Source organism: Myxocyprinus asiaticus, chromosome 20 (genome assembly GCF_019703515.2).
Source record: "Myxocyprinus asiaticus isolate MX2 ecotype Aquarium Trade chromosome 20, UBuf_Myxa_2, whole genome shotgun sequence".
Taxonomy (NCBI): Eukaryota; Metazoa; Chordata; class Actinopteri; order Cypriniformes; family Catostomidae; genus Myxocyprinus; species Myxocyprinus asiaticus.
In genome coordinates, this window is record NC_059363.1 from 37,279,729 (window position 1) to 37,299,078 (window position 19,350).

Genomic DNA, 19,350 nt, shown 5'->3' on the forward strand with positions numbered 1-19,350 from the left:
GGGAATAATAGGAAAGAAGTAAATACAGAAGCACTCTCATTGTGAAATAACCGGAGCCGGAGCTGCCGCTCCGCTGAAGCAAAACTTGTGTGTCGATCGTCTTTAATGGAAACACCCCGGCGTTACATCTTTAATGCAGTTATATTGAATGCATTGTAGCTTTATTAAAGTTAAAACAATAAGGAAGCAGGTCATGTAAATAACTACAAACTCCGAAACTGTCATTTCTCTGTGTGGTCAGCACCTTTTCTATGAGTTGCGTGAAGATTCCCATGATCTAAGGGATAGAGAATGAAACTGCACCCAGCTGAGGCACACTCTGTCGCGGGGACGCTCATCCCTCAAGCATGCACGCTAAATGCAGCTAGATTATAACGTGATGGCTCACGACTTATTGAATCATAATATATGTGTCACTGTGCATTTCTTATCGTGAAAAAAAATGGGCAATACGCAGCTTTATTAATAAGAGAGAGTTTTTTTTTTTTTTTTGTGAGATAAAGATGGATTGAAGAGAAAAAAAGGTGAGAGAGGGTAGTCTTCGCCCCATTAAACACTGCAACAAAATATGTTTTTGATTTGTTTTTGTTTTGGCTTGTTTTCCAAAAATAATATCAAAAACTAATTTACTTCAGCAGCTGGACTGCAGAATAAAAAAATTGTTATCTGAAAATGTTGAATTTAATATTAAAAATACAAATATTTTAAAATATCTAAAAATCCGTAAAAAATAAAAAAGACGCATTTACCTGAGAAGCTGCATATAAGATATTTAGACTTGCGTTTAGAGAACAGATCTTGAATATATTTTGTCTTTACTGCACTTGCAAAAGTATAACAAAGTGAAAAAATACACTTATATGCAAAATACACCTATTTTTATGATACATTCTCTTAAAGCAAGTCTAAATATCTTATATTTTGCTTCTCAAGTAAATGTATCTTGTTTTAAGGATTTTTAGACCATTTTAAATGGAAAATGACAAAAACACTTTTTTACTGAATTAAACTTAATAAAAAGTATTTTTCCCTTTAATTCACTGAATGTTATTTAGAGGTATTTTTAAAAGATGATTTTGTCCTCTGTATTGTTAGCAAGCACATTTAATACAACCCTTTAATTCGGGCACAAGCTGAATAGTCGGTTAAGAGCTAATGATTAATTGTTGCAATAATCGCCGAATAGTTGAATAATCATTCTAATAATCGTTAGATTAGTCGATTATCAAAATATTCGTTGGTTGCAGCCCCAAAAGAAACAGTACTTATTCTACATATAAATGTAAATCATTGTAAATAGTACAAATCATGCATGTAAACAATAAAGATATAATGTAGACCTAACAATATGATATCCTGTACACACATACATATACAGTCTACCAAAATTACCAAAATGATAAAATCATAATAACATTTGTAAAATTAATCTTTTGAAATTATAAAAAAATGTAGGAGATCCAATTTAATGAAAAGCATTAATCTGTTCTAAATGCGAGTTTCACAGCTCATATGGCCCAGTTGTTTTTGTTTTTTGTTTTATTTATGAATAAATGTCATCACTTCATCTATTAATTTTGTTCATTAGAAAAATGACGATATTGATGATAATGTGATTATCTTACCCTTCAGTACAAATTTTTGGTTTTGTGTCGATGAAGGGGTTGTTGCTGGTGCTGTGGGTTAGTTCCAGGAAAAAAGTTTGGGAAACACTAATTTAGGCAAAGGGTGGCTACTTTGAAGGAGCTAAAATATAGGATAGTTTTGATTTGTTAATCACAACAAAAATCAACATCACCATTTGTGTTATTTCATAGTTTGATGACTATTATTATAAAACAATCTAAATTATTTTAGGATAATATAAAGAATGAGGATGTGCGTCTATGTAAACATTTGACAGGTAGTGTATCTGGATCGTCAGGATTTTTTGTGTGACCTGTTTAAATGCTCGCACGAGAAAGTTCACAGAGGCAAAACATTCAAGTAAAAAGTGAAAGGATATTTCAAATTCTCATAAAGCGTGATCATGTTTTCCATACACGTGCACCAGACTCATGTGCTCACCACAGTCTGAGGGCATGGGTGCTGACGACACCTGATGAATCACTGGCCGCTCAGAGGTTCTGGTAATAATGTTGTAAAGCTCCAGGACTGAGTTTCCCTCTGAAGACACTCTAAGTACATCCTCCTTGGTCATCTCTCCCTCACCACCTAAATACAAACATATTTTAGTCAGGCTTTCTGAGACACTGAGACACAGGCATTTCAAAATATATTGCGTTATGGATGAGTCAACTGCATGAACAATGGAGAAAAGATTCGGTGACTATTTGCACCCTGGTATAAATAGCATCTGCCACACAGTGCAGCTATTTGCACACCAATAATTTGGTGAAACCACAGGAATATACATCAAACTAGACAATAGGTGTCACTGCAGTGGTGTGGGGTGTAAAGATGGTGTGAATGTGTAGTGTTGTCCTAGCGACCCAGGTTCTATTCCGCTTTTTGTCCAACTTTTTTTCTTTTCTTTTTTTACCATCCGATTTCCTGTTTCCACTATTAATTTTTCCTTTAATACTACTTCATCGCAGTGATTTGGTAACGATGAATGTCGGGGAGTGCAGAGAAGGGTTTGATACGGAGGCACTTGTTCCCTTCCTCTTACTCCCGTGGCTCAGCGTCTCTTGTGTGTAGATTGCATCTATAGTAATATTGTAGTAACCATGTTTTTTGGCACAAACCATAGTTTTAATGCAATTAGCCATGATGTTACTACAGTAATATGCTGGTAATATAGTATCCATGGTTAATTTTGTGGTTACTATAATTTTACTACAAATTACCATTGTGAAAATATGGCTACTGTAAGGTAATGTTAAGGTAAAGTTTAGGGGTAGGGGTTGTTGTAGGGTGTCTGCGGGAAATGGGTGCAAATAGTACCTGCCACTCTTTGCACTGGGGTGTAAATATCACCATTATTTGCACCCTCTGCCTAAAATATTTTAGTGTGCAGTGGACCAGAAAGTATTTGGATGCATCAGTCACACTTAAAAATCTATGAATAAATTTAAACAACTAATTTAATCCATTATGACAAGATCACACATTGTGTCCTTTTTAGGTGGTTGTAATTTTAATTATAGAAATCTTTATGTAATTTAACAAGGTATTGGCATTTCAATCACAATCTCATGAACCCACCCTGAGCTGGAAAACCCTACATTGAATATTTATATATTTTATATATATACACAGTACTGTGCAAAAGTTTTAGGCACTTAAGATGTTTCACAAAAACATTTGTCTTAAGATTGTTATTTATATCTTCAGCTTTAGTGTGTCAATAGGAAAAATACATTTTAGACTCCCAAACATTACTTTTGCAAATAGAAAAGATTAGAGTAGAAGAACAGGGCGCTCTACAAGAGATGGCATTGCCCCCACAGAGCCCCCCACTGAACATCAAGTCAGTCTGGGTTACATGAAGAGACAGAAGCAATTGAGACAGCCTAAATAGATAGAAGAACTGTGGTGAATTCTCCAAGAAGCTTGGTACATCCTATCCGCCAAGAACCAAGAAAAACTGTGTCCAGGTGTACATAGGAGAATTGGTGCTGTTTTTAAGGCAAAGGTGGTCACACCAAATATTGATTTAGCTTTTTTATGTTTACTGGATTTTGTATGATATTAATTGATAAATTAAAACTATTTTTGGCATTATTTTTGAAGACATCCTCACTATGCAAAATTCTTCACAAGTGCCTAAAACTTTTGCACAGTACTGTATATACATATACAGATGCAGCAAGTGTGAGGGCAAGGTGGCCCGGCTTCCTAGCCAGTCAACTGCAACATGTGCTGTCATCCCCAGCTACACATCTAACTCATGCCGAGGGTTTCCGGGGAGAGGGTCGGGGGGCACATCTAACTCAACCAACACCCTCCCCGGCTCCATTCCAGAACCTGCGAGGATGACAGTGTGTGCACACAATGAGACAGAAGCCGGCTCCCAGAGGAGAGGCATGCTCTGCGTTTTTATAGCAGCAGTGATGATGCTCTATTCACATCCTTATATATAGGATGCACCTCATCATTCGCTGCCACATCAATGCTTTAAAATCGCACCTCTCCTCTGTCTTGTCCACTCCTGTTGTCAGCCTGGCTGAAAAACGGCCCTCAGAGGTGGGGCGACAATAACTAGAGGGAGGGGCGAGTGGCTCCGCCACAATATACTGCATATACTGTGTGTGTGTGTATATACATAAGAAATAATTGATGACGGACCACTGAATTACAGAAAAATAATGCACACCCCGAGGTTGTAATGTTACACCTTGGGTGTGCAATATTTTTCAATAATTCAATGGCTGGAGTCAATTATTCTGCTTATACCATGGTTACCAGAGTTGCAGAGGTGTATCGTGTTTAACTCTTATTCTGATGGATTTGATTGAGGCAGGACAGATGATGCATTTCAGACCCAACCACATTTGCAAATCAAATATTCAAGCTGTATATTAATTGTATATCCATGAGCAATAAACATGAGAAATAAGCTAATTTCTTGCTTCTTCATTTTTTAAACAATATGAATAAAAAAACAAGCCTTTTTTTGTTTTTTGTTTTATTTTTGCCTATTTCTTTTGAAATGATAAAACAAAATTCTTTTTTTTAATTTAAAACGAATAAACGTAATGTACCCAGGTTTGTTTTCTTTCTCTTTTTTTTCCATTAAATTCTGTAATAGTTAATACATTTCGATGCCTCAACAAGGTTAAAACAACTTCCATGTTTGTCAGTATTTGCACATAATTTAATTTTGAGAAGACAAACTCCTTACCATATTGGCCAAAGTTTCAGCACCTTTGGACCGGACAGCTCCCCTAATGAAGCACTTATGTTCTAATTTATAACAAGCGATATACATGCTGGTTTGGGAAACTGCAAAAACCATCGTACAATAATGAGCATCGTTAGTCAAGATGTTCTTGACATGTTAAAACCTCTGTAAGCATGTAACTAGGCATGTCAATCATCTACAACATCATCTATGACTTTTTATAGTCTACAAATCTCTTTTGCAAAATATGCAGCGTTTATCCTGCATTGAAAATTTTAATAAAATTCTTACATAAAATTACGAAATAAAATTTCGGGCAACCGAAGCAAATTTTATGATATTCATGTTGCTTTTATGGCTTTTTAAGCACTAAATATGCTCCTCATGTGGAACGCAGATATGCGTGGGGTGACTGAAGACTGGTATTGTGTGCATGTCGCGCGATCCACAGAGAATCTCTAGCACAAGTGATGCGCTCGTCTCTATCTTACTACTACAGTTGTGCTCAAAAGTTTGCATTCCCTGGCAGAAATTGTGAAATTTTGGCATTGATTTTGAAAATATGACTGATCATGCAAAAAAACTGTCTTTTATTTAAGGATAGTGATCATATGAAGCCATTTATTATCACATAGTTGTTTGGCTCCTTTTTAAATCATAATGATAACAGAAATCATCCAAATGGCCCAGATCAAAAGTTGACATACCCTTGAATGTTTGGCCTTGTTACAGACACACAAGGGGACACACACAGGTTTAAATGGCAATTAAAGGTTCATTTCCCACACCTGTGGCTTTTTAAATTACAATTAGTGTCTGTGTATAAATAGTCAATGAGTTTGTTAGCTCTCATGTGGATGCACTGAGCAGGCTTGATACTGAGCCATGGGGAGCAGAAAAGAACTGTCAAAAGACCTGCATAATAAGGTAATGGAACTTTATAAAGATGAAAAAAGATATAAAAAGATATCCAAAGCCTTGAAAATGCCAGTCAGTACTGTTCAATCACTTATTAAGAAGTGGAAAATTCGGGGATCTCTTGATACCAAGCCAAGGTCAGGTAGACCAAGAAAGATTTCAGCCACAACTGCCAGAAGAATTGTTCAGGATACAAAGAAAAACCCACAGGTAATCTTAGGAGAAATACAGGCTGCTCTGGAAAAAGACGGTGTGGTTGTTTCAAGGAGCACAATACGACGATACTTGAACAAAAATGAGCTGCATGGTTGAGTTGCCAGAAAGAAGCCATTACTGTGCCAATGCCACAAAAAAGCCCGGTTACAATATGCCCGACAACACCTTGACACGCCTCACAGCTTCTGGCACACTGTAATTTGGAGTGACGTGACCAAAATAGAGTTTTATGGTCACAACCATAAGCGCTATGTTTGGAGAGGGGTCAACAAGGCCTATAGTGAAAAGAATACCATCCCCACTGTGAAGTATTGTGGTGGCTCACTGATGTTTTGGGAGTGTGTGAGCTCTAAAGGCACGGGGAATCTTGTGAAAATTGATGGCAAGATGAATGCAGCATATTATCAGAAAATACTGGCAGACAATTTGCATTCTTCTGCACGAAAGCTGCACATGGGACGCTCTTGGACTTTCCAGCATGACAATGACCCTAAGCACAAGGCCAAGTTGACCCTCCAGTGGTTACAGCAGAAAAAGGTGGCCATCACAGTCTCCTGACCTTAATATCATCGAGCCACTCTGGGGAGATCTCAAACGTGTGGTTCATGCAAGACGACCAAAGCCTTTGCATGACCTGGAGGCATTTTGCCAAGACGAATGGGCAGCTATACCACCTGCAAGAATTTGGGGCCTCATAGACAACTATTACAAAAGACTGCACGCTGTCATTGATGCTAAAGGGGGCAATACACAGTATTGAGAACTAAGGGTATGCAGACTTTTGAACGGGTCATTTCATTTTCTTCTTTGTTGCCATGTTTTGTTTTATGATTGTGCCATTCTGTTATAACCTACATTTGAATATGAATCCCATAAGAAATAAAAGAAATGTGTTTTGCCTGCTCACTCATGTTTTCTTTAAAAATGGTACATATATTACCAATTCTCCAAGGGTATGCAAACTTTTGAGCACAACTGTATGTACAGGAGCATGCAGGTGCACATGTGTCAACCGGGATTCCCTCAATATGCAAGCTCCGGTAACAGGATCACGCAGAGTGGATTACATGTGTGATTAAACTGGGCTTCTCTCGATATATTATAGCGCATTACAAATCCCATGCGACCCATCTGAACTCAACAAGAGAATTTTCTATTTTAAAGTGCTACGGAACAATTCAACCATTATTTTTAAGAAAGACTACCTAACAAACCACTAAGAAGCCATCCATGGTCTTAACTATGGTAAACACAAGGGCAAGTTGGCTACAATGCAGAATAAGAGTCTGGACCTTCAGTCATGTGTAATATTGTAATAAATGTCCCGTTCAAATGATGTTTGAGATTAGGAAACAAACTGGCCTGGTTTGGCTTCAGATATTCCTATAATCAAAGTGATTCCTTAATAATTAAGTCTGATAAAAGAAAAACAGTATCTGTTATGGAGTAGGAAACAAACAATATGACAAAATGACGGGATTGTGTAGGATACTTTTTTCATTTTCTTAACCGAAAACAAAACAAAATGTTTCTTTTGTATGGCTAAATAAACACTTGACAGCAATGCTTGAGAAAAACATGCATCAGTCCAAACGCAACAGCCAGCGTTATCTGCAAATCATCTGAAGTGAAGCACGTCTGACATTTTCTGGTGTCTTCTCTTAGTCAACATTCACTTCAAACACTTGAAAAACTTGAGAAACAATAACAGGCTGGACAGTGCAGTTTTACATGATTATACTGTAACCAGGGGTTATTTTTACCAGGCGTTTTATAGTAGGTAAAAGACACTATAACCTTTATCATTGTGGGAAGTCCGGAAAAATTTCTGCCCTAACCAATTTGCACGGGATTAAAATCAGGGAGAACACATCCCCATTTGAAACTAAGATCCAGCATCTATGAAACACAGAGGAATGGTAGGACATAGAGTAGGTTAAATGTGTCAATCCTCATTAGCCTGTAGTCTAACGCAAACTTTCGTGGACTTTTCGGGAAATAATAGCCTACAGATGAGTTACAGACAATTGGAAAATCAAATTTACAAAATCATTATTTAGGTCATTTTTCTAAAACTTAAAGGTGCTATATGTAAGATTGACAACAAGTGTTTGAAATGGGTACTGTAGTCCAAATTCAAAATATTGGAGAGTTGTCTGCTCCGCCCCAGACTCGAAGCTCATGCGAGTTGCCAGAATGAGGACACGCAACAGGAATGAGCGAAACTAAAAATGTCTCCAATATTTATCCTTGTTTTACTAGGCCTCTGGTCATGGTGGTTTTTAGATGGATGGCGAGGCTTTTTTGGTCAGGTGGAATCTGTTATCTCCGATCCAGTTTGTTTGCTGGCTTCCATGGCTGCAGCACGCAGTGTTGTTTGCCTGCAAACTTGGTCAAATCTGGCAACCCGGCAGTGTTGAAATACTATTGGTGAGTGGGCAGTGGGCGGGATCACACAAGCCAAAACATAAACAGAAATTCTGGCCTGGAATGGAAACTTCAAAGTAGAATATACTGGCTGTAGCATTGTTATCGGAGAAGCCAGTATTTCAACTTAGCATGTTTCCTAATTCTCTAATGACATATTATGGTCATTTTATGATTTAGTACAGTAAAAATATTACATATAGCACCTTTAATTTTCCAAATGCATCGTATTTTTTACAATTATTATAATTATTTCAACATGCAAAGATTATTTAGGCAAACAAACCCAAGGGTGACTATTCTGGAAAGTGTGCCTTAATCTAGACCATTAGCTTTAGTTTTTTGAAAGTTTTCCACAACCATTCTTGCATATCTCTAACCCCTTCATCCCAGAGTGTGTATAAAAATATAAGCCTATTTACTAATGTTTCCAGAAGGGCTGCAGCTAAAGATTATTTTTATAATTGATTAATCTTTGAGTATTTCTGTGATTAATCTGTAAAAATGAAATTTTAATAAAAATAAAATAATAAATAATAATAAAATCCTTTATTTTATTAAAATATATATATATATATATATATATATATATATATATATATATATATATATATATATATATATATATATATATTTTTTTTTTTTTTTTTTTTACAGAAACGATAAAAGGGCATAAGGATTTAGATTTGATTCACGGTACCTAATTCACAATTCTATACTCACAAAATTTTGAACAAAGCCTGAATCATGAAAAGATAAGTTTAAATGTATTATTATTATTACTTTCAGGACATATCCAAAACAGTTCCTTTACTTATAAAACTTAACAAAAAGTCCTGTTCATTGAATTATAACCAATAAGGGATGGAGTGGGACAAAAAAATGATCAGTCATATTTTCAAAAAATCAGCCCAACAGAGGGCAATGGTCACACCAAAATAGAAATATTAATCATTCTGCCCTGCTGAAAAATGCATAATTATGCTGGAAATATATGCTTGTACACTAGGGATGTCAATTGGGCAGAGAAACTAAATTCAAATTTTTACCTTAAATATTTTCAAAATTCGAATAATATTCAAATTTTAAAGTCCTTGGTCCACAAGAGGGCACATTGAATACATAAACCATACAGCACTGTTATATGATTGCAAAGTACATTCCTGGCTGTTAAAAAAAGAGCATTCCATTTTCAACTAATGTGCATAAAATAAATAAATAAAACGTTTTATGCGGTCCATATTTTCAAATGTTAAGTCAAAAGTAAAATGAGGGGGGTAGACACTTCAACAGGCAGTTCACATGGCGTTACATTGCACTGATGCCACAGTATATACACTACCTCAGTCTCAAGCTTCATAATAACAGCAAAATACCACATTGTTTATTATTCAGTACAGTTGTATGTAGGGTAGCAATATCCCCAGATAGCAGTGGTAATTCGGCTGAACTCGATGGTGAAGCAACTCCAGGGGTTGTTCTAACAGACGGAACACAACAGAATGGAACCGAACGCAAGGATCTTGAGACACAAATTTCCAAGTTCAACATCTTTCCTGACAAAGCATTTAAAAAACTCATTGCTTAATCGGAGAAATGCATTTATAAGAGAGCAAGACGCAATGGCCACCAACTGTAAAGGGCTGTTCACACTAAATGCTTTTGCAACCATCCATTTATTTTTCTATGTAAACACTCGCTAGACAAACGTCTTTGTTTCGCTTTGTTTTTTATTATTCAGCGTCTCGTGAAGGAGCGCTGTTTTTTCGATGCTGTGTCTAATTAAAAAGAACTTTAAAAAGCATATTGAGGCACCTGCTTTCTGTTAAACTGTATTTGTTGCATTGTGTCTAGCCTTTTTTAGCGATCGATCTGAAGTCATCGTCAGTGCTTGGCAAACATCCAAAATTCGAATGCACAGTTTCAGCATTCGAATGTGCGTTTTTTTCTTAAATTCAACAAATATTTGAATTTCGAATTTTTATGTGACAGCCCTATTGTACACTGTCACTGATTACATACATTTTAAGTATTTTAAATGAATGTTGTAGGTTTTAAAATAGTATTGTTACTGATTTCATGTTTCTAAACTATTATTTTCAAAAATATGTGCATGCTTATCCAGTAAAATAATGTTTGCTAAGGTATAAATTTACAGCATTATTATACATTACATTTAGCATTAGATACAGTTTAATATAGTACAGTAATCTGTAAACGCAGTGCAAATTCACTCTCACGCTTAAAAGTCCCATCCCAGTGCTCATTGTTTTACATGTGCTCGCATGATGAGGAAATATCAACGAAAGCACTTTAAAAACTGACACACTTTGACCACTGAGCCAAAAGTGTAATATCCATGAAAGCTGCACAATTCATTACATTGAAACTGAAATCCTGGCATGATGTCCACGATTACTAAAAGCAAAGCACTGTTTAATCAAAATTATTGCACTCCCTTTCTCCACTGCTCGCTTGCTCAGTGTAGGGCTTTACTGGTTGTTTAGATCAGTGTTACTATCAGAAATAATTAATAATCATTTCTGTAGTTATTAATGAATATTTAAATTAATCAATTGAATTGAACTCATTAAAACCTCATATGGGGCTCCAGTAAATGTAGTGCGCTACGTTTAGGAGCAAGTTTGGTTATTAGCAATAATTAATAATTATCAAAGATAGTTATTAATTATTAAAATCAAAAGAACATTGATGAGAATCAATGTTAGCTTTTTTTAAATCCTTTACATCAACAATTATCAAAAATAATCGTTAATTGTTAACATCGATGAAACATTAATTAAAATTAATACTAGCTTATTGATCATTCAAATTCAATCATCAAAGATAATTATCAATTATCAAAAATCAATAGAATATTAATAAGGATTAACATTGACGGGGCACCACCCTGGAATCAGGGACTAATAACCAAATAGTCAAACAGTCTCAATATTAGATTGTTTTCTTAGGAAAATCGACATCCGAAGAATATCAATTTTCGGGAAAAAAAACAATGAATGAAGGTTTGAATCCGAGCACTGACATCCCGTCAGCATGACACAGGCAAATGCAAAACAAACCAAAACACTTCTCTTTGTAATATAAACAAAAGTTTATTTATGCAGTAATATCAATTAATAATTAATACAATGCAGTCAATAAACTTCCGACTTACAACTACAAACTAAACAGTGATATGATTAGATATGGAAATAAAAATAATCCTATAACACATAAGGTGTGTGTGTGTGTGTGGTTAGTAAGAGAGAGAGAGAGAGAGAAGTGACAGCCCTAAAGCCGATTTCACGATAGTGGGAGAGAAAACAGCTGTCAGTTTATCACTCAGAGACCCGGTGGATGGCTCGTAAACAGTCCCGCGTTATTTGACTCTTTAATGGATGAACTCAGTTGCTGTCTCACCCGCGATGGCGAAATTGCACAACAATCCAATTTGGTTGGACCACAATACAGCAAAACAAATTTGTGATAATTAATACCCTGAGTATTAATAATGAGCGGACATGGCGGTCCGTAAACTGTACAAGCAAAAAACCTTGAAACACAAGAATAACACACTATAATATTCTATCTCTGCCCAGACGTAAACCTCTTACTTGAATCGCATGAAGACACAGGTAGAATGTGTTTTCCTCCGTCCTTTAACTTTGACCCGGTTCCTTGAGGCTCGGGTGATGACGGGAGGCCGTTTCCTTGCTCTGTCGGTGGGCGGTACGGCTGTTGATTCTCTGCGGGCTGGCGGAGAACTCAGAAATGTCGACTTGATTGAAGATGGAAGAGAAATCTTTAATCTCTTCACTTCTGTAGGCAAACGGATGTAGATGCGAATTGCTCGGCGGTCTCCTTCGGATCCGTTAGAGTGTTCGGTTGAACACAGAGTAATCTCAACTCGTCCAGCGAGATGGAGATTGTATGGCCACAGTTTCAAGTTGGACGTTACTTCCTTGTGCCACGAGGTTGCATCTGAGAGCAGCAAAGAGCTGCGTCTTCACACTGCAAACAAAGTCGCTGGAAGCGAATTCACGAAAACATTTCAGAGGTATTTCAACTCCTGATGATGTCATGGTTTGAGGGACGTTCTGTTGTGTGCCTCATCCAATAGGAGTTGAGAGTTCGATCCTTTAGTGAGCAAGGCTTCATGGATTTGTAGTGTTTTGGACTCCCTTTGTTTGATTTTGGCGCGATTTTTATCAGTTAGATTTACGACTTGGAAGGTGGGGGCTTGAGTTAGGTTTTTACGATTGTATTAGGCCTGCCTTTGTCTTCTATCTTAATACATGAGGCCCAACATCAGTGAAGTTTAACGGAGACTTACATGTGGTAAAAACAAACACGCAATACGTAAAATACGTGGTAATACACAACTGATTTTGAATACATAACATGTACACATTTTAAAACATAGAAAATAGCTGTAAAATGTAAGTTATGCACTGGAGAGAAACAACTCTTCAGCGCATCAAACAGCACATGCATTCTGTCAGTGCACCTGGAGCAGCAAATGCTCCACATGAAACTGAATGCTTATTATGATCTTCTTTGAAGTGCTTATAAAGTGCTCTCATGCAGTGGACAATGTGGGTCCTGTTTTTTCCACTTCAACTTGACTTGAACATTTTTCAAGTGAGTTATCATGGAACACACTTTTCACCAGGCTTTTTGCTCGTCATATATATCCAACTAATCGATAATTAAATTAATTGTTGATGATTTCAGTTATCGATAATTATTCATTTAGTTTAGTTGATGCAGTCCTTGTTCCAAGACTGTACAGTGACCAGTACCACCACTCCATATACACATATTACGCACTCCCAAGGGGAGCACCTTCTTACCCTAGGGGGGCACCAGAAACTCCACCGGCTTGTCCTTACTCGCATGTTACACTTTATTCAAGGACAGATACCCAATAGCAGCCGCAGAACACTTCCATGCCATGCCTCGCTATTACACTACTAATGCTTGATTTTCATGCAGCGTGTCCAATATTATCCATCTGCAGAGTCACAGATCAGTGTGTTGAGTGTATAAACGGCTATGAACTCTCAAATAAACTCTTTCTCCATTGCAGCTCAGAGATTTCAGCTGGCGAGTCCCAGGAAGTTTGATATAATGAACCCTTCACGAACAAGAAGAACTTCAAAGATCTTTCAAAATAAAAGTCCTGCTGAAATGAAAGCTTTATTTAATTGGATGTGTGAAATTGAAGACATTACGACAGAAAAATATTACTACTGTATAAAAGAGTAATATTCAAAGCAGTCGCAATAATACCCATAGTAACAATAACATAATATTAAATGGTTATATTATTAGTGTTACTATCTGTAATCAATATCACAAAAGCAAGTGTTCTGAATATCAGCATGTTGTGATTCAGCCATGGCAGCCTTTAATTTAATTAAAATATTTAACATGGAATCCAGAAAAATTAAAACAGAAGAGACATAATTTATATCTGTAAGATTTTATGCAGTTCTTTTAGACAAGTAACTTTCTGTGTAATTTCATCAAAAATCAGCTGGTTTTTTACTTGTTGCCTAAGTATCGAGTTAGTATTGATACCGAGGTACTAGGGCTGGTATTGTACCGAAGCCAAAATTTTGGTTTCGGAGCAACCCTACGATTGTATCGATTCTCTTAGCCAGTGTTTCGATGTTTGCCGATACCTCAAAGTCTGCCATGATGCAATTTCAGTTAAATTTGATTCAGGGGCCTGTGATTGATATAACAATATTATCTTACACAATTACATTTAGTACATTTATATTTTATTGATCTTTCTGAAAAGTGCAAATCCAGTATCAACACTGGGACATCCACAACAAAATAAGGTACTTCAGTTGTTGAAAAAATAATACAGAAAAAAGTGTTCTGTGTTTTTTCTTGCCTACAATTTCCAGTTGCATAAAAAAAAAAGAAAAAAATTCTGTTACAGTTTACTCTGATAAATGTTAGTAAGGGTGTTGATGTGAAAAGTCTTGTAATTGATGCTGGTGCAGGGCAGATGTTTTCTCTTTCCCTTGTCAGCGCTGTTCAGAGTGTCGGGACTGTTGAGCCGTTTGACATGGTTTAATTGCTCCATAGTGCTTTAAAATAGAAAATTCTCAAGTACAGTTCAAAAAGGTCGCATGTGCCATGATATCAAGGGAAGCCTGATTTAATCGCCCATGTGAGTATCTCTGTGCTAACCTGTCACCGGAGCTCGCATCAACTAAACAAAATGAATAATTATCGATAACTGAAATAATCAATTTATTTAATTATCGATTAGTTGGATATATGTGACGAGGATGGAAATAAAGCTAGATTAATATCACGCGTACGGAAATGGCTGGCATTACAGTGTTGATGTTGTATGGATGACATCGTTGGTTATTTGATCGATGCATCAATCCGGATCGATGGATCATTACACCGCTATGCTAAACTATTTTTGACCACATATGGAATTGGATAAAACAAAATGAATATTTCAGGATAGTGAGAAATAGGTAACATATGATGGTTTGTTTAATTCCTCACATGACAGTTATGTAATTAATTACTTATAGTTACATGAACATTTTAACCATGCCACTGTGATTTGAAACAGCAGCTGATGCTGCACTTAAAGTTAAACGCAGAAACATGTGAATACAAGCATGCATAAAGTTTGCACATTTGTGTGTGCATTTAAAGGAAAATTTGAGGTTCAATATAATTTAAGCTGTAGGTTATCAAAAGCATCAGTGACATGCTGTCGATTTACCCAGACAATCATTTCTACTTGTGTTTACAGTAATGCACATACAATGGAAGTATAAGGGGCAAGGAATTGCACAGGAATAATATTAAAATATAGCCTACACTGTTTTGAAAGTATAGCCAAAACACTTAAATATTATATGTGATATCATAAGACTATTGAAATAGGATTGCTTAAACAACATATCACATTTCATTACATATCACAAACAAGAGAGACTGAAACAAAGGTGTGTTTGAACAGCAAAAAGGTACAGTACAGACTGGACAAACATACTCCAGAATGAATAAACACTATTCTGATAGATCAGGTTTAAATAACAAAGACAGCAACGTCATAGTGGCCAAAAAAGACAAACCAAATGTAGTTAAGACATTAGACATAAAAATAGACTGCTGCACAAAGACAAGATCAACATATTTCACTGTTAGACAAGACTATAGTGCTTAATACGTATTAAGTGAGACGTTGTTTCTAGAGATGAACCTTGACCATATAAACTGTGTTTGTTGATCTGATCAGCTAGGCCATTTGACTTTAGCTGAATACCCACTTCTGTTCTGTAGGCCAAGCAGGCATGGTTAACATTAATGCCAACAATCTCAGAATGCCCAGATGGCAGCCGATTAATTATTCTATTACTACACATAATCCAAATGCATTAATATTTTTAGACATGTATGATGCCATCACTGGTACACAGTACTTTTTTGTAAGGGTTCTTTGACAGCTGATGCAGTCTGTCACATTGCTTACCTGTGCAACCAAACTGTACTACCAAATAAACACTACACTTTAATAATGTGGCACTTTATTGTCAAATCTTCATATTATGTGTTTGCTCTGACCTTTGTAAAAGTAGCACACATGAGATCCGAATAATACCTTATTACATAACACACAGATGCCCATAAGCACTGGATCAGCCGAGTCTGAGAACCAAATTCATTACTGAATAGTGACCATCTTTTTATTTTTTTTTTTATTTTTTTATCGTAAGAACGTAATTTCTTTCATTTATCCGACACCACCATGTACAAAATAAAGCATCACTAAAGTCACGCGTACAAGTACTGCAACAGCTTAAAGTAGATCAGGTATCATCTAACACAGCGTTTGCATCAAATACTGAGCAAACACAAACATTAGAGGGTCGAATAATGTTTCAGTTGTCGAACATGCTGACAATTGCGATAAATACCTGTCACTTCATGAAACAAAAACCCGCACTTCCTGTTGTTGGATCGCCAGCTTCATTTTTTCGTGTTTTGCTCTGGTTTTAGCTTAGTGTTGCTTTCATTCACTTCCGTCATCGTGACGTAACACATACACGTCATTCAGCGCATGGGAAGAGAAAACATAACAATAATGATAAGAGACTTTGGATTAAAAGGCTATTACAACTGTAGATATTTGAGAGCTAAGCAGAGTGTTATTTATTTATTTAAATATACGTATATGTATTGTATTTTTTAAGCAGTATTAATAAACCTCCCTGGCATATTTTTTTTAATTTATTTTGTTTTCTTTATATGCTAAAATTATTTTGTACATTATTGTATCATGTTTAATGTTTATAATTATACAAATTATATGTTTATGTTTATTGTATAAAAAAATATCCTGACATTAATGATGCTTGTACTTCCTGACTTATTAATTTATTTCTTTATTTTTTGTAATATTGTTAAAGATTTTTGGGCAGCAGTGAATGCAGAACTGAAGCGCTGTGATTTATTTATAATTGTAATATTTATGTTATATTAATACTTGTTAATTATATCTTTACACTGCAAGACTTTTTTTATTCATTTATTTTAATAAAGACATTTAAAGACAAAGACAATTAAGTAAGGGTTTTGAATATTACTCCTTATAAAATTAATTCCATCCATATAGGGCTTTAGATGTCTCTTTTCTTTTCAATTTCGGTTTTAAGCAGACCAGCAGACGTATTGTTGACTTTCTACAGACAAAATATACTTGTGCTTCCCAGCAAACAGCTGCTCTCGCAGAATCAATCCTGACCATCATAGTTAAAGACATGAGGCCAGCTTTATGTGGTAGAAGGACAAGGCTTTAATTAAATGGTTCACAAATTCAACCATAAATATACCCTGCCATAAAGAAAACACAAAACTCTGTCACCACCATTTATTGCACAAATGAACCTGGGTGAACTTTGGACGACCCTCATATAATAATAAACAGAAAATGTCCAAAAAAGGGGGTATTAAAGAGTTAATTGGGAAAAGTGGCCAAAATCAAGGGGAATCTGGTGTCTATCTATGTGAGGAGGGGCTTTGTGAAGGATGGGCAGAGTCCAAAGGTCCGGGATGTGGGTGGTGTCCAGCGGCAGTGACACGCTACCCTCTGTGGTCTGTGGCATGAGGGGTGTCATCTTCTGTGGCTGCCTGTCTACCCAAGGAGCGAGTATGGGGGGGGAAGTCGGCCCAGCATTCATGCCCGTTGGCCACGACGCGTGCAGTTCTCCCCGCCGACTCATCTAACCTGCACCGGGGTTCCAAGAGCGGGTCCAGTGCACATCTAATTCGGCTGGTACCCTCCCCGCTCTGCTTCTGGACCTGCAAGGATGCCAGTGTGCACACAAGGAGATAAAAGCTGGCTCCCCAAGAAGAGGCTCACTCTGAGTTTTATGGCATCGGTGATGAGGCTCCACTCATCAGGTGTGTGTCATCCACTGCCCAAACCAAGCTCATTAAGTTGCATCTCCCGTTGTGAGCCTGACTGAAGGACGGCCCTAAGAGGTGACGATGACAAGAGGGAGGGGCGGGTCGTTCCACCACAAAGGTTAAACATGACAGCCTCCACCAACCACAGGGCAAATGCTTATTAAGTGGCATATATGCTTTTCGCTGCTGGGAGGCCGTCCCTGTAGATTCTCCATCACGGTCCAGGCTTTCCATCTAACTGGCAAATGAGAGGGCGACTGACATCACTGTTGGTGCCTAACTCTTTCACAAAAGTGCCTGCATTCTCCACCACAGTGGCAGGGTGAGCAAGAGACAGACACAGTGAGTGTGTAGTCAGGCCTAAGAGAGACGTTTATTTAAAACAATAATAAACAAAAAAATTCCAAAACAGGAGAATAATGTGTTATTTGTGGAAAGTGTCCAAAATAAAGAGGAATCTGGCATCCTCATTTAGCACCCATTTTAGCCTACTTCCAGCCTGCTGTCTTCTGAACTACCTTAAAGGACCCGACGAATAAATGATATAAAACTGTCAGTTATACACAATGTTCGTTGAACTACGGAAAGCCGAAAGGGACAATATATACAGTATATACTGTTTTAAAGTAGATAGTGTTAAAAGCACACAATGGGCTCTATTTTAATGACCATGATAAGTGCAGAGTTACACGCAACAACCGGGTGCTCCATCTTATCCAACTTTTGTGAGAGCACTTCTTCTAAGCACAATTTTTAGTGCCAGTGCAAAGCGCAAGTGGGCAAAAGTGTGAGGACTTGTATTGTGTGTTAATGAAGTAAATTCGCTATTTTCCTGAGAAATAGGTCATTGCACTAATATGTTTGAGAACCACGTCTGTTCTCAGTGCAAAGTGAAGTGAAACTCAGTTCCTGCATTTGCAGTTTGGGGATTCCAATCTACTAGCCATAATGTGTCAGTAGATAAATATGATGATTAATAACAATAATACTAATAATAATGGTGGTCAACCTTGGCCAGCAGCTAAAATTTCCTTCTGAGATCGCCATTAGCTACTTGATGCCAGACATAATGTTATGGTCAGCATCAGCTAAGAAAGTCATAATGATTGAACTTACTGTCACATGGGAAGAGGGACTGGAGGCAGCCTATGAGAAGAAGAAGCTAAAGTATGCTGATCTGTTCCTCCAAGTGCAGGTTAAATGGATGGAGAGCTGCCTCTTACTCTGTGGAGGTCGGGTGTCAAGGGTTTATTGGAACATCAATGCAGCACCTGTTGAAAAATATTGGTATCTTTGGATCAGCATTGAAGAAGTCTCTGAAGGAAATGGCAGAAGAAGCAGTAATAGGGAGCTTCTGGCTATGGTTAAGAAGGAAGGATAAAAAGCGGGGTGTACAGAAGTGAGAAAGTAGGAACAGGGAACAATTGCGATATGAGGTGAGGTAGTGTGTAAAACTGGAAAGGGGTGGGGAGGAATTATTT

The 19,350-nt window shown here is 36.9% G+C and overlaps 1 protein-coding gene across 4 annotated transcripts in view; it reads right to left on the reverse strand.

Annotated features, from left to right (window-relative positions):
* Positions 1–16,491, reverse strand: part of LOC127411218 (CAP-Gly domain-containing linker protein 4-like) — a 99,938-nt gene extending 83,447 nt beyond the window's left edge. For all 4 annotated transcript variants that reach the window (XM_051646619.1, XM_051646620.1, XM_051646618.1 and 1 more), the window contains exons 1-2: positions 16,378–16,491; positions 2,068–2,214 (exon numbers count right to left, since the gene is read on the reverse strand). In XM_051646619.1, coding sequence (XP_051502579.1) covers positions 2,068–2,200 — 133 coding nt within the window. In that variant the 5' untranslated portion in view covers positions 2,201–2,214; positions 16,378–16,491. The remainder of the gene's footprint in view (positions 1–2,067; positions 2,215–16,377) is intronic.
* Between the last annotated feature and the right edge of the window lie 2,859 nt (positions 16,492–19,350).